The 16,880-nt window shown below is 40.6% G+C and overlaps 1 protein-coding gene across 2 annotated transcripts in view; it reads left to right on the top strand.

Annotated features, from left to right (window-relative positions):
- The window catches only part of rph3aa (rabphilin 3A homolog (mouse), a), a 30,877-nt gene that overhangs the window by 12,682 nt on the left and 1,315 nt on the right, over window positions 1-16,880 (top strand). Inside the window, exons 2-15 of one of the 2 annotated variants that reach the window (XM_034601328.1) lie at window positions 6,837-6,965; window positions 7,126-7,255; window positions 7,647-7,730; window positions 9,210-9,354; window positions 10,474-10,662; window positions 10,795-11,022; window positions 11,281-11,360; window positions 11,778-11,852; window positions 13,401-13,510; window positions 13,585-13,711; window positions 14,230-14,283; window positions 15,471-15,622; window positions 15,880-15,961; window positions 16,083-16,179. In XM_034601328.1, coding sequence (XP_034457219.1) covers window positions 6,847-6,965; window positions 7,126-7,255; window positions 7,647-7,730; window positions 9,210-9,354; window positions 10,474-10,662; window positions 10,795-11,022; window positions 11,281-11,360; window positions 11,778-11,852; window positions 13,401-13,510; window positions 13,585-13,711; window positions 14,230-14,283; window positions 15,471-15,622; window positions 15,880-15,961; window positions 16,083-16,179 — 1,672 coding nt within the window. In that variant the 5' untranslated portion in view covers window positions 6,837-6,846. Of the gene's footprint in view, window positions 1-6,836; window positions 6,966-7,125; window positions 7,256-7,646; window positions 7,731-9,209; window positions 9,355-10,473; window positions 10,663-10,791; window positions 11,023-11,280; window positions 11,361-11,777; window positions 11,853-13,400; window positions 13,511-13,584; window positions 13,712-14,229; window positions 14,284-15,470; window positions 15,623-15,879; window positions 15,962-16,082; window positions 16,180-16,880 lie in introns of both variants that reach the window. The other variant, XM_034601327.1, reaches the window with a different exon arrangement.

Here is a 16,880-nt window from a genome sequence, read left to right as displayed (position 1 = left end):
CTTAGGTCAGAGCAGATCACACTATATCTATCACACTTTTCTGCTTTATTCTGGCTTCTCACTACAATCAATTTCACTTCAATTTTATGTGTGTAGCACCGAATCATAATATACATTATCTCAAGGCACTTCACATAGAAGGTCGAGATCTTACTCACATGTACTTGACTGGCCTGCTGCCGCTTCTTACAGTGGTGAAGCAATGATTGGACAATCACTGGGTTCAGTGAACAGCCAGATGTTTGCTGATAAAACTTCTCTTGGAGAACTCTGAGATTTAATCCCTCAATCAGCCCTGATGCTGCCTCTCACATGGTCGGGTCAACTAAGGCCTCACTGAAAGCAGGTCACTGCTTTAACATGAAAACTGTGGGGTGAGCAAAACAGTGTTCACGTAACAAAGTAACCTACCATTAACGTGCATTTGCATGTATGTGATTGGCCTGTGCAGCCCCTCCCTTAATGCACCATGTTCTGGTCATTCATAAAAAGTTTGTAAGGCATGTTGACCATAATAGAAATCAGGAGAGACTTGATACTGCGAGCAGTTCTGAATAAATAGCACAGGCCCTTCGAGCCACCTCAGCTGGCCCCTTATGGTCGTGCTGAGCAGTATGTCGCTGTGGTCCTTCCAAATCACTGAGCTCCTGTGACCCATCCTCTTGTAGTGGGAAGTCGTCCGAGCTGCACATCTTAGTCTTTCAGTCTCAGCTCTTTGTTCAGCTCTCTGGTCACCGCTGTGGTCTGACCAAAATTACCTCAGCTGATCCGCCTACTCATCATCAATAAATCTCATAACCGTTTTTATTGCCACCTGCAAAAGACACCCCAACATACTCAAACACAATGGACGTAAAATTAAGTAAATAAAATCTCCACATCAGGTTTCATCACCCCTCAGGGATGAGAAGTACCCACAAAGCTCTGTTGTAATTATGTGAATAGCCTACTACAAGTGCTCTGACACACAAGTGCTGCACGTGAAAAACACTGGGAGGTCCCAGGGTGAAAACAGGGCTGGTATTGACATGCTGTCATGTGTAAGCAGTTTCTGTCCTCTCCAGTGGATGACATTGAGAATCAGATGGGAGTTTCATGCCCTGCTGCAGAGCACCAGTGCACATTGATTGGCTGTAAGGCAGCGACTGCTCCCGTCTATAATCAATTCATAATCTGTGTGTCTGTGTGTGTGTGGGTGTGAGAGAGAGAGAGAGATAAAACAACTCCCCCTGACTCTAATTTATGGCTAATATTGTGCAATTCATATTAAAAAAAAGTAAATGTAAGAGTCGACTTTTAAATTGGTTTTACAGCTGAGAAAGTATTTGTATGTGTGTTTAATTCAAAATCTCATTTTGGACAAACAATGAGGCGACAATCTCACCTCCAAAACTCACTCTTATCAAAAAACACATTCAATTCAATTCAATGAAATTATATTTGTATAGGAACAAATTATAATATACATTACCTCAAGGCACTTTACATAGAAGGTCAGGACCTTAAAAACAGTTCCCACAATGAGCAAACACTCTGGTGACTGTGGAGAGAAAAAACTCTTTCACATTATCAGTAGCAGAACCAGACTCAACTTATCAACATCACATCTGGTGTCTTCTCTGAAAACACATCTTGTCTGTTTGGCAACGACACTAAAAACATCTGGGCGGCTTTCAGCTGAAGACACAAACAGCTGTGTTTTGAATGATTATAATTTTGTTTTATTTTAAAAATTCTAAGACTTCTAAATATTTTAAGATGGTCTCTGCTGAATACATACAATTTGCCATCATGCTGCCTTGAATTTGTTTTTAAAACGTTTTTTTTGTATATATATATATATATATATATATTTGTCTAATACAATAATTTTACTTGTGAGCAGCATTAACATTTTTCCAAATGACACTAACGGAACAAAAGTATAAATTATCATCATTATCATTGTCATCATTATCATCTACAAGCGATGTTATAGCTTGGGTCAAGCAACACAATATGAACCCGATTATAGCCCGACCCAGAAGACAGGGTGTTGGGTGGGTTTGGAAATTATCGATTGGTATCGAGCGTGAAAACTGATCGTTTTATCTTGTGTGGTGTGTCATGCTGGACGAGAGCCAACATGGAAATCTGGGACGCTTCCTGACTAGAGTAGCGTTTTCTTTTTCCACCACGTGCACAGCTGAAGTGATGAAGCTGCGCACAAATGTTAGCATGAAGAAGTGAGAGAGGAATGATGTTGTAGGTGTCGCAAAACTGTGAAAGAGGAGTTTCTTAACCTGAGCCCAAGACAGCCAGTATCATACACATCGCTTCAGACGCCGTGTTTGTATACGTCCTCGTCTCGAGCTCGTCCTTTCCTGTGATGTCACACACCTGATATCAGAAGGCTAAAGCTGATTGGTCTGGGAGCAACGTGTCACGTCCGTCATGTCTCTCATGTTTCTCAGCCACTACACGACAAGAATTTATGTGAATTTATAATCATCTGATCTGACAGTGACCTTCTTAACAGACACAAACGTTTTATAGTCTGACTCCAGCAGGAAGCATATGATCTGCACGATCTATAAATGAAGCCAAGATGTTTTTACATCCTATCAATTTGCACTTTCACGTGGTTCCGCCTGTAACAGCAGTGACTTGATTCATAATGACAGTGTGTGTGTGTGTGTGTGTGTGTGTGTGTGTGTGTGTGTGTGTGTGTGTGTGTGTGTGAATGTGTGAATGTGCGTGCGTGCGTGCGTGCGTGTGTGTTCCTTGAAGCGTTCGCAGTGAGAAAGGTGGGGGTCAGTATGAAAGGAAAAGACACTTTCAGCCTGTGAGTCACCTCACACACACACACACACACACACACACACACACACACACACACACACACACACACACACACACACACACACACACACGCACACACGCACACACACGCACGCTCATCCATCAATCTGTCAGGTTTCCACTGTCCGCTATGACAGCCACCCCTGACATTTATATGCATTGGGGACAGGACATTTTCCAGGGAACACAACAGGGAGGGGACAGGAATGAAGAAGATGAAGGGCACTGAGCTGTTATGTATGTGAGCCAGGGCAATAGTCACATTAGTCATTGGGAGGACACCTCCCCCCAATGTTTAAATATGGTCAAATTGTCCCCCCCAATAAACTGAATTGTAAACTGGCCGATGAATAATAATAATAAAACTGTTATGCTATGACGACAAGCAAAAAAGCACCGCCGTCCAAAATAATCACTGTGAAACTTTGACGATTAAGGAATTACGGTGCAGTGCAGCTCATATCCTGTTTCTAACAGCTCTGCATGCGGTTTGTCCAATATCCCTTTTCCACCAACGGGAACCAGGTTCCAGTTCCAGGCTGGTGCTAGTGCTGGTTCGCAGTTGCTGTCCTACAGGCCAGTGCCGTTCAAAGGGCCACGTCATGACGTCACTGCATACGTCTGTATACGGCTAATGCTAGCGCTAACTTTAAGCACAACAACAAGAACAGCGGTGGATACATCGTATTTTAATGAGCGTTGCTTGTGGCTTTGCTTTTCTGTTTTCGAGCATACACAGACGTCCAAACATGGATATTTTTGCTGCTTCGCTAGTTGCATAAGACGCTGTTCTACTAATTCCGGTTGGAGGATGGTTTGCATAATATCATATAAAATAAACATTGTTTTAAATAACAAAACACATACAAATTCATCTCGTGTGTTAATAATGAGTTGTGAGATTTTGGTCCCCCCCCAATGTTCACTTCATGACTACGGCCTTGATGTGAGCCATTTAAATATTCCTACTCAGCAGCCACTGCTCAAACTCATGTAAAGTTTAATGCTCAGACACAGTCATACATCAACTAGCACGTTCTGTCAGTACATTTACATGCACCAAATATTCTGGTTTTGTCCTTATTTTGAAAGAGACCATATTTCTACCAAGCTTGGTGTTGAGATATTAGTGCATATCCAAAAACCTGTGGATGTCCAAGTGTTTCATTATGTTTTAAAATAGTGTTTCTCCCTCTGCTTTTTGGTTTGTGTAAAAAAGAGCTGACTGTAAACAGGCAAGAGGCCACGCGTGCAATTGAGATGTATTTATGCATACATGTCTAAAGAATGCTCCTAAAACCAGAATCTTATTATTCAGAAAATGGCCAAATTTGAAAAATACATTTTTACATATCCACTGATGGTTGATTTTTCAAACACTATAGCTCATAGTGAGATGCTGATGTTAACAGCTCAGATAGCTGAGATAAGTCAACTTCAAAACGCTTGAACCAAAGATTTTTGGCATTGTTTTACTGTTAATAAAATGTATTCACGATGAAGAGAATATTAAATACGAAATAATATGGGCATTATTTTTTCTCCATTCTATTCTCTAATTGTCAGCAAACACATTGCGGCATCTGTTGTTCAGCGAGGTGTCGTCTGCTTCAGCAGCCTGGTCGGACCAGAGGCGAGATGTTGAGGTCATGCTTTCCTCTTAACCATGTTCTTGTTAAAAGATAATGAGCGCGCTTCTCCGCAGTGAAAGTGTCTTCAGGGATGCACACTGCAGACCACACTTCAATAACACATTACAGCTACCAGTGCACTTTCTATGGCCAGCCTCAATTTATGCCCCATTTTTCAAGGCAGAGCAGCGGCGCAAGTACACGGTGCCTGTGCACTCGGACGTGACCAGCAGATGTTTGGGAATTTAACGGCCAGAGACTGTGGCACAGCAGCGGTGAATCTTCACCTTCACCAGGGAGTGCCTCTTCAACCATGACACAGTGATGTTTGAATGAGAAATTACATCTTTGTAGTAATCTATCTATCTATCTATCTATCTATCTATCTATCTATCTATCTATCTATCTATCTATCTATCTATCTATCTATCTATCTATCTATCTGTCTATCTATCTATCTATCTATCAACATTTTCACCTGAGGGAAAGATGATTACATTTCCTATGGTCAATATGGATCAATTCATCAAAACTTTGTGGCGCCTTCACACAACCAAACCCATATTTATTTCAGTCTGTACCAAGGTAGTGAAGAACTGATATTATCATCCCCAGAGCCAGGCTGCTATAATTGATGGAATCAAACAACGACATTCAAGGCGACATTTGAGGCCACAGTTAATCACGTCCACATAACGCTGGTGATTACATTCCCTGTGTGTACCTGCCTTCATGGGCACAGACATTTTGCAGGACACAGGTACACAGCACAGCAGCTATTTAAGTTCCATCTGTAGCCTTAAGGGCTGTGTTTTACAATTACTCATGCAGCAAATATAGCCACCTTGATCTAATCTTGGAAAATTGTAATTTCTTTAAAAATAGGTACACATGCGTCCTTACTGTGTTTCAGAATACATCAAATACATGGCTGGAGACTGGTGCACACAGCAGAACCGTATTAAAGGAAAATTAATTTTCATATGGTTCACAAAGATATTGACCCAATATAGTTAAAAAAAATGTTTAAACAAAATACATAGAACACACATAAAGACGTGTAATGTTTGGTATATTCAGCGTACCTGTATGAAAAAACACTGTGATAATAGAGCAGATGTGAAGCCACAAGCTCAATTTCATCCATCGATCCATCCCATAATTTGACGGATACTGGTACCAATAGCATCGGAAGCCACAAAATTACCAAAACAGACACATTTAGGGGAAAGAAGCCAACTCCTGCTTTCAGCTAAGTCCAGGCATTTGAACAGGCAAGACAGTTGGGCTCTGCTCGTTCTGTGATTCTAAACCTCATTAGAAGTTATCCTGGAAGCTTCCAACCAACAGCAAGTGTAGAACTTTTTTACTTCTGCCAGCAATATTTCTGAGAGAATCATTGTGTGACCAACTAAAGGGGTTTTAAACCGGTCATTTTAACTATGTACTGTAAAGCTGAACGTGTCTGGAACTTAAGTTAACAGAGAGAAATGAAGCAAAAGCACTGATTTTCAACATGAAAAGGCTTTACTCAGAGTTTTTATAGGATTTTTATTAAATCAGTGGGTCAGTTTGTTTTGGAGAGGAAACGTGCTCTGTAAAAATGTATGGTGTCAATAACAATTAGAAGTTGTTTGACGTAAGAGAGTCCTGATGACTTCATCTATGATTCTTTTCAAAGCAAGAAAGACTTGTTAGATTGTGGTCAGTAGTTGAAAATGTTGTCAGGTTGTCTTGTCATTTTTCAAGTAAGTATTGTTATATAAGTGTGTTGAAATATAGTTTCTCAGAGTTCTTATGTTAAATAGATTATTCAAACATGGCGTGACAGAATTAAACATTTTATATAGGAAAAACTCAGAGTCTAAATTTAAGAGAATAATGCAAATCCCCATAAATCAAAATGGTATTGAAACCATTTCTCTTTTACGATGCATGTGGGGCTTTCAGAAATTCTGAGCCAGACAAATCTGCCCTCTGGCTGTTTGTTTGAGACTGTAGAACAAAGTGCATATCATTTGCTCACAGATGATCACTTCTCCACATCTCAGACGTGTACTATTAAGTCATTGTGTCGCCTACTTGTGTGTTACTCTCCTTCATTTGTTCAGTGCTGCTTTAAGTCAGAGTTATTCCCCAGCTCTGTGCTTGTCCTTAGATGACAGTGGCTATGCACAAAAAATAAAGATCTGGCCTTTTGTCTCAGCTGCACTTCACTTCACTTTGCATGCCACTAACATTCTGTGTGTCTATTTGTATGTGTGTGTGTGTGTGTGTGTGTGTGTGTGTGTGTGTGTGTGTGTGTGTGTGTGTGTGTGTGTGTGTGTGTGTGTGTGCGTGCATGTGTGTGCGCTGTTGGTACAGGATTGGGTGGATGATGAACAGGTCTGGCGGCCCCCCAGGGGAGGAGCTCACGGATGAGGAAAAAGAGATCATCAACAGTGTACTGGCTCGTGCGGCCATGATGGAGGCCAAGGAGCAGCAGAGGATCGAGTGAGCGAGAGAGAGAGAGAGAGAGAGAACTATTGTCTCTGTTGCACAGAATCACATCACTTGAATCATGTCATGGCTGCAGATGCCCACTGAGCTGCATGATTTTTGGTGTAAAACCTGTGTCACATTTGTGCTTACACATATCCGTGTGTGTTCTCAGGCGTCTCTCCAGTCGCCTGGATAACATCAAGAAAACAGCGTGTGGTGATGGACAGGCCCACTGTCTGCTGTGTGGGGCGTCATTTGGATCACAGGGGGTCACAGCTGTCCTCTGCGTGCAGTGCAAGAATGTAGGTGGATATGTGTATTATTTCTGCTTGGACAAAGAAAGTAAACAGAGCACATGCTCCTAGAGGATGTAGTGAGTGCAGGACCTCTGTTTACTATCTGTTCTGTAGTGTTGTGCACATCCCAAGAGGTTTCCTATAGCGATAAGGTGCCAGTGAGCCATACACTAACTTGCTCTGACACACACTGTGTCTCTGTTTGTCTTATGCATCCCATTCTATTTCTTGTTGCCCTAATTAACTGCTCCTGTTAACTAAGTAGAGGTTAATGCTATCTGAGCTGTAAAGATATACATGCTCTGTGCACCTGCTATCCATCAAGGACTAAATCTGTGCAGGATTTTGCTGCTATACGTGTGTCTTACTGTATAAACGTGTGTTTGTATATTTGCAGCACATGTGTAGCAAATGTGGGATCTGGAGCAACAGCCGGACGTGTCCTGTGTGGCTGTGCAGAATCTGCAACGAGCACCAAGAGGTGAGGGCAGGGAGTAGGTGAAGAAACAGAGGGCTCTTCATATAATCATGGGGCCACATTACACCATTATGTCATTCTTCTGCCAGTCAGGAGCAGAGCTTTTCCTGTGACATGAACCATTTTCGAGCTTTTAGACTGACCTTTTAGCACAGAACTGCATTTCAAAGTCCAGTGGCCTGGAAAATTACCCCTGATTGCACCTCAATATCCGAAGTGGATAATGGGTGATGATTTATTTCAACCCTTATTTAATTAATGGGAAAAAGTACAGATAGCATTTTGATTAATATAGAACATGAACAAAAAGGTCTGGTTTCTGCTTTTCTTGCTGATGCAGTTACACAAGGCTGTTTTGATGATAGTGCTGTGTTGGCTGAGGTCTCTGCCTCAGGGAGCCCAGACTCTTTAAATAAATGCTCTCTCCTGTCAGTCACACACAGGATATAACAACTCTGTAATGCTGCAAATACAAAGTGATTATTTGTCTGCTCAATAACATAAAAGAATGAAGAAATATAGATAACAAAGCTGCTTCAGGAGGTTTTTTTGGCCACTTGGAGGCAGTGGAAACAAACTGTGAACACACCATTAACATACCATCGCCTTTCAAGTTGATCTGCTGAATGTTGTTAGGAAACAGTTGCTTGTTTACTCATCCAGCAGTTAAAGAGCAACATTATCCTTCATTTGGAGTCAGATTTGTGTTCAACTGATGAATCTACGTGGAGTATTCACTCTCTTTTATCTCTGCTTTTGGTCTCCACCACCTCCTGAGGCAAATATGTCCCTCTTTAGCTGCTAAATGCTCCACTATGTTCACCAGTTGTTCACTAACTCTGTCTATCTGCTGATAAACAAGAAGTGGACAGTGGCTTTTTACAGTCTTTCATCGGAAAACATGAAACCCCCCAAAAATGTTTTTACCAAAACAGTAAAGTTGTGATCCGAACAAATAAACAATGGTAAAGGTGATGGGAGCTGCTGATTCAGCTGTTATTAATGCAGGTTTATCAATGTCATAATTTTTTAAGGGTCCACCTTATGTTATGATTTGACGCTATAAAAGTAAAATTGAATTAAAGTTTTATTTCAAACACTGTTATAAAATATTGATTCTCGACACTTTCACAGTGGAACCAATCAATATCTTTCAATTATGAATTGATCAAATGTGCCTGTGTGTAATGGGACAGTGGTCTTGACAAACCCATAATTGTTATTAAATCCAAACTCTGCAGTTTCTCTTAGCTCTGTAGGACCACTGTAGCCTCTTCCAGCTCACCCCTCTCACCAGCTTCACCGCCAGCATTTTTCATTTGTCTAAAGGTCAAGCTTTTAGGGCCATTTTATGAGTGTACACTGTATGTTCACAGAACTGAGATTGCAATGTTTAACACTGCATATAAAGCCAGTAGTTTCCATTCTCATCTTTCAGCAGCGTATTTTTCTTGTGTATGAATTCCCTGTGTGTTCCTGCAGGTGCACAAACGTTCCGGAGCTTGGTTCTTCAAGGGAAGAGAGCAGCAGAGTCTGCCATCCCCCCTCCCTCTGTCCGGATCCCGACAGGCCAGCACTGAGAGCGAGGGACCACAGGAACCTTCAACAAATTATCATCTAAGACACGGTAGCCTTTATAATGAAATTAAGATTAGACTCCTGCTTACACAACATAATACGCTGTGGAAAAATATAATTCTCTATAATTATTAAATATTCTCATATAGGCTACATCATCCTGCTCCTAAGTATATTTGAAGGCGCATATGTTATTTACAGATCCAAATCAAAAGCACTGGAGGGACTATGCATACCAATGCACGCTGTCTATACCCAAATTAGGCAATACTAACTTTTTTATATGGTAATTATGCCATTTTATAATAACATCACTGTGATGTCATTTATCCCATATGACGAGGAATGATTGGTTAATCTAAATAATATGCCCATCGTGTCTTTAATCTTATTGGTTGCAAAAGTTTAAACATTACTACACTATATGTTGTCATTATATGACTTCATATTGACGACATGATAACATCCTTCCCATGATAATTTTTTTAATTTATATTAGATTTAGTTCATGTCTCTACTCCTATAGGATGCAGTGATACCTCGGGAAATGTATTGTTGAACCATGTATAAAATAATTTAGCTTATATTATTCATTTATTATTTTTAGATATCTTGAAAATGTGTTTTTCGAAAACAATATTTTTTTATCAACTCCAAAAGTTAAGAAGAAAAGTCTTGTGATACCTTCCTTACACATTTTCCACACACACACACACACACACACACACACACACACACACACACACACACACACACACACACACACACACACACACACAAAGGAAAACATTACCTTGTTTGTCTGGCTATCTGCTCACAGGATACTAAATAAGAAAAAATGCTGTGCACCACTGTCCAACCTTCAAACTTTTGTCAATGAGAGAGATGGAGGTCAGGTCAGGAAATCGAAATTTGAAGATTTCCTGTAAGGAACCACAACAGTGTAAGAAGAGACAACGGGAAGAAAAAACACCAGAAACTGTAGACTGAAATATTTTCTGCATCTTGGGAGAGACAGCAGTGGCGGAAAAGCCTGACGGGCCTTCAAAATGTCATCTGTTATAAGAGTGTGGTGATAGTAGTGTAAAGAGGAGGTTGCAGTTCGCTGTAGTTTTACAAACAGTGTAGCTCCAGTGGTGGAGGTGATATTCTTATTTTGTCTCCTCAGACTTGAGCACAGAGCAGCAGCAGCAGCAGCAGTCCTGTGGATCAGAACAATGGGAGCAGACAGCAAGAACAACAGCTGACAGCTATAATGAGAGTCAGTCTCGTCCAGCAGCTGTAATGAAGACAGAGGGACATGTGTTAGCCTCCAAACCACCTCGGCCAAACGCACAGCAGGCCACCGTCACCTCAGGTAAAGCAGCAGTGCTCCTTCTAAGAACAAGCCTGATGCTTCAGGGCTGCTCTCAAAAACATTTAACATCAACATCATTATAAAAAAAGATGTTTCAGTCAGTGGCAGACTTTTGTGTCTTTTCGCCTGTAGCTCCTGCTGCAGATGTGGAGAACAAACGTTCAGAGAGGGAAGGGACGGCATCCCTTCCAGCTGTGGAGGAAAAAAGACAACCTGTTGTCTCCAGTTCCTTTTCATCTCATGTTCCTGCAGCCAGAACTATTCCACCTGTTAATCCCCCGGCAAACAATCCCACTCCCCCAAGACCAACACCAGATCGAACAGAGGATGAGGACAATGACTACGACTCGGATGATGCCAGTAGGAACGATCACCTCCCCCCTGATTTATATTAAGAATAAGAGTGTCCCAGATGTTTACTTTTTAACTCATTTTTTATCACAGTATAAATTCCTTCTTTTGTACCTGTGGCTGTGAGGGACATTCCCAGTAGAGCGATGAAGAGTGACAAATTAATGTTGCTCCTGCTTTAGTGGGGTATTGGTTTCTGTAAGAGGAGCCACATAAAAGGTTCTACTTCTCTTCTCTGATGTCCTTCCTGTATTTTTGTTCCTGCAGCTACTCTGGGATCTCTGGAGTTCAGTCTTCTTTACGAACAGGAGAGCCACGCCCTGCACTGTTGTATCATTAAAGCTAAGGTAAACTAGCCGGCACACATGAGGCATTAGACATTGGAAAAGAGAGGCTGAAGTTAGACAAGACGGGACAAGATGCAACATCGTGGTACAAGACGGGACAAATCAAGATGCAACACAAAAAGACAAGACGGGAGCAGTCAATACAAAATGAGTCAGGTCGGGGGGAAAAAAAAGACTAGCCTATTAAAGACAGAACAAGATGAGACAAGATGGGACAAGATAGGATGAGATAAGATGGGACAAGGCAAGATGGAATAAGACAAGACAAGACGAGATGGGATAAGACAAGGCTTATCGAGTACCTTTATATTTGATTTGTAGTGCAGTAACACCAACATTCCACCTCTGAATCGCATAAACACTACATGTATGTACATCTCTGCTGAATCTTAGCTTTGTTTTTCTCGTGTGTCTCAGGGTTTGAAGCCGATGGACTCAAATGGACTTGCTGACCCGTATGTGAAGATGCACCTGTTACCTGGAGCCAGTAAGGTACAATCAGTGGGCTGGTTTTGACAACTGCACAGCTCTGATTTAGTTGTTTTATCACATTTTAAATTTGTGGGTGGAGCACATATCATCAAAAATATGATGCATGCATTTTGTAAAAACAAATGTTGGTAATCCCATTATATCCACTTGAGTTAGTAAGCTTTAAACACTGAATTAGGGAGATTATACACATTAAAATGGTTGGCTGTTTGTTCGGGGTCGGCTGTGGCTCAGGAGGTAGAGCGGGTCGTCAACTAACAAGATAGGTTCCGAAGTGTCCTCAGGCAAGATACTGCCTGTGAATGTGTGGGAATGGGTAAATGACAAAACTATATTGGACTCTCATACCATGTAGTCTTATGTCCTTGTCTTTGTTTTGGGAATATTTATAATTTCAAGACATAAAACCAAGAGTTCAAATCATTTTGATGCATCCAGTGATTTAATTGCTCCTAATTTCTCTTGGGTGTACATGCTAGGTTTTCTCCCCCAAATATGTGCATCTGCCCACTGTTTATTGGACAACTCACTAATGTTTTGTACGAACTTATTAATAGCACATGCATCTGGAAATAGGTCACTACCTGTTGCAATCAATATATTTTTGGAAGCATTCATGATCTTTGGTGGTTATTGCCCTTGCAAAGCTTGACAAGCAATTGCATAACACCATTCTTCCATTGGCAAACTGTGCGTGCCCACTTACACACATCATCACTATTTACAAACTGTAAGTCGCTGGACATTTACCCTTCTTTTAAAGATTCAGTGTGTAAGATTTAGGGGCATCTAGTGGTGAAGTTGCAGATTGCAACCCACAAGGAAAACTGTGAAAGGCCCTCTCCAGAGTCAGTGTTTGGTTTGTCCATTCTGGGCTCCTGTAGAAACATGGCAAAGCAACATGGTGGACCTGAAAGAGGACCTGCTCTTAATGTAGATGTAAAAGCTCATTCCAAGGTAATTAAAACATGTTAATTGTTAGTTTCATGTGATTATACACAATTGAAAACATAAAAATGTTTATTATATTTCCGCAAAAGAAAAAGATCCTCCTAAAACTTACACACTGGACCTTCAAAAACCTTGTTTGCTGATACTAGCTGCTGGAAATGAGGTTAATGAGAACGCTGAGACTGAACTAAAACAGTAAAGTTGCAGCTCATAAAACCAAAACAATGATTTAAAGTAGACCAAAAATGTCTGTAGTGCCTAAAACTTAGCTTTAAATAAATACAGCATAGTGGTGTAAGCATGTAGCCTGCATGTAGCCATCAGCTACTTTTGTATTCAGTGTTTTACAACAACACAAAGCTTGTGATGAAGTTGTTGGGTGTGTCAACTAAATTTGGGATGATCTCAAATTATATAATTTAGCAGTAATATATATGCACACAGTGAGGGTACATGATTTATGTCGAGAAGATTTGTCCTCATTGTAGTAATCTCTTGAGTGAACCCATGTTTGCTTGAATCCAGACAGTTGGACATTTCAAACCCAGTCAAATTGATCATGTTTCTCTTCTCATTGTCTTGTGTGGCGTCACTCAGTCTAACAAGCTTCGCACCAAGACACTGAAAACAACTCTGAATCCCGTGTGGAATGAGACGCTCATCTACCACGGTATCAACAATGATGAAATGTCACGCAAAACGCTCCGGTAAGAACAACCTTTACCTGCTTTAACTTTGTACAAATAAAATGTGATTCATAGAGTGCACTGTCCATCTTCAGGCTTTCAGTGAGTGACGAGGACAAGTTTGGACACAATGAATTCATAGGAGAGACTCGAGTTGCACTGAAGAAACTGACGTTTAACCAGAAGAAGAACTTCAATGTTTGTTTGGAGAGAGTGATCCCGGTGAGCCTGAAGAAGATACTGACACATCCTCAACATATGTAGATACAGTTTGATATTTCAGGAATCATTATTATTTTTACCAATAGGGCAACATGGTGGTGGCACGGTTTCCTCACGTGCAGAATGTTCCCAGTTTGAATCCCGGTTCATCTGTGGTCTTTTTGTTTGTACTTTGCATGTACTCCCTGTGTTTGCATGGGTTTTGTGTGGGTATACTCCCATCTTCCTCCCTCAGTCTAAATACATGCAGTTTGAAGACTCTAAATTGACCATAGGTGTGAAATATCAACTGTTTCATATGTATTTATTAATATAAAACTAAAGCCAGGAGACTGATTGCGGAGTGCTTGGCTCATAATAACACTTAAAACAGGAACAGCAAGGAGAGATGGGCTATTTACATTGTCTCTGCATTGTCTTAACTGGGTTTATCTATTTCATATTCAATGTTCCAGTTTGTGTAACTAATGTTGATGGTGCTGATGGTGATGAGTATTGCTGTTTTACTTTATGTCCAGGTGAAGAAGGCTGTCGGAGGCTCGGCCCGCGGCATGGCCCTCTATGAGGAGGATGTAAGACCCTCACATACACTAGATCTCACACATGTGAATATTATTGCGTATCCAGCGCCTGGTACATCTGATTCCTCTGCACCATAGACGTATGGATGCACTGAACTGATAATGACCTTATTAAACAGATCCGGCATCTGCCAGACATGATCGACCCACATTGCATTTCTCCATCAATGTCAATATAAAATTCATTGTTTCCGCTATCACTTACATGCATCTAGTCAAGATGGAAACTCATTTTCTATTGCCACAACAATCCCTGCTCTCATGTTGCCTGAAGTAAAATGACCTCAATGAGTTCCATGCAGTTTGATATGCAGAGTTTACATTTGGTAAATGGTCATTCCTTTTTTTTTACAGTGTATATATTAGCTATTATTCCATTTATATTTTTCTATATTGTGTATATTTCCTTACACTTAAGTATTGCATATTACTAATTATTACTTACTTGATGCCTAATTTTAACTGCCCTCTTGCTGCTGTAATATTGCAAATTTCCCCATTGTGGTACTAATAAAGGATTATCTTATCTTATCTTATCTTATCTTATCCTAACTTATCTTATCCTAACTTGTCTTATCTTAAATCAAAGCCAGTAAATAAACAATACAACCTGTAAAGAAAATGAATAAAAGAAACATAAGTAATAGCTAGAAGACAATCAAGTAAAAGCCATTCACTGAAAGTAAGTTTTGAGTGATGATTTAAAAAAGACAGTGAATACGCAATAGAGCAACAAATGTGGATTAATACACCACTAAATATAATCCCCATTATTTGGTCAAGTTCGAGTTATGTTTGTAGCTGTAGCTTTAAGACATTGATCAACTTTATTTGTGAACAGTCTTTTTTGTCTATTGATTTGATTGAATGGTGACACAATATGTAAAGCACCAGCCCAATCTTTCCAGGAAAAATGGAAAAAAAAGTGTCTACTACTGCTTTTACGTTGATGCACATGTATGTACAAGTATTTAATCCTGCTGCAAAATAACATAGTTTTAAGCATGTGCATTATCATCCATTAGCACAGTATAATCCCTCCAGATATGTGCACAGAGCAAAGCATGTGTTTGTACATCATCTGTAATGTGTGTGTGTGTGTGTGTGTGTGTGTGTGTGTGTGTGTGTGTGTGTGTGTGTGTGTGTGTGTGTGTGTGTGTGTGTGTGTGTGTGTGCAGCTGAAAGAAGGGGACCATTCAGAGGAAAGAGGTCGTGTCCTGGTATCACTGATGTACAACAGCCAGGTGGGTCGTCTTGTAGTGGGCGTGGTCCGCTGTGCTCACCTGGCGGCCATGGACTCCAACGGATACTCTGACCCCTTCGTCAAAATGTATGTTCTCCATTCTCTAACATCTTCCTGAACCTCAGTGCACAGATCATCTCTCGTGAAGACTGAACTTTTATTGGTGTAATCTATACAATGGCCACTAGCTATAGATACACTATATATTTACTGTGTGGGCGTGAGAGTTGTCGCTCTTCTCTAGAATACAAATAACCTATTTCCTGAACTTGAAACTGTTCCTTTAAGAATTCATAGATTTCTGAGGTATTACTTTATCTCTTTCTTGGTCTTTGGTGCTGTAGATGTCTCAAGCCAGACATGGGAAAGAAAGCTAAAAACAAGACGCAGATAAAAAAGAAGACCCTCAATCCAGAATTTAATGAGGTCAGTTGTGGTTGTTACTGTACTTTTTAAAATTTACACTTACTCTACTTTGTTGTCTTCTCTTTGCCCATTGTCCAGCCATGGATTGTGCAATAAATTCATCAGTGTTTTTTTTTTTTAGGAATTCAGTTACGAAATAAAGCACGGTGAACTTGCCAAGAAAACCCTGGACATCTCAGTCTGGGACTATGACATGGGCAAATCCAATGATTTCATTGGTAAGTGTGGACATTTGTTTGAAATCCTATTCCCCCATCCAGCTAGTCACTTTTAGACTTGCCTTCAGCATTGATAGAAATGAAATTGTCTGTTGGTTAATTCAGTCCCTTTGGTCCAGACTGATATCTTAACAACTATCACACAAAAAAACGTTCATGAAAAACATAGACATACTTTGTGAGGCCTCTGTGACCTTGACCTCGGGCTACCAAAATCAAAGTGAAGGTTTGTGCCAAATGTGAGAGGATTCTTTCACAGCATCCCAGAGATATCACTTTCACAAGGCAAAAAAAATGCTTTGTGAGGTCACTGTGACCGTGACCTTTGACCACCAACATCGAATCAGTTCATCCTTCGGTCCAAGTGAATATTTGTACCAAATTTAGATATCGCGGGAATGGGACCTGAACAACCTGGGACAACCTTAAAAAACATAATGCCTCCGAACGCTGGCTTACGCCTGTGCAGAGGCATAAAAAAAACTGCGGAGCTATGCATCCCATAATCTACTGTGAACCTCACTAACACGACTCTACATGACCTGACTTGCAAGCTCCACCAATCAGAGACATCCGTATCACACCTGAGGATTGTGACATCACATTTGACTTAAAATGCAATTGATAGCTTAGGACATTTTGGCTTCTACTGGAGCATATAGCATTGTTTCACAAACTTGTGGTAAGTCTACCTTGGATGG

The sequence above is a fragment of the Hippoglossus hippoglossus genome, chromosome 12 (assembly GCF_009819705.1).
Source record: "Hippoglossus hippoglossus isolate fHipHip1 chromosome 12, fHipHip1.pri, whole genome shotgun sequence".
In the NCBI taxonomy this organism is placed as follows: Eukaryota; Metazoa; Chordata; class Actinopteri; order Pleuronectiformes; family Pleuronectidae; genus Hippoglossus; species Hippoglossus hippoglossus.
This window is presented reverse-complemented; position numbering and strand designations above follow the sequence as displayed.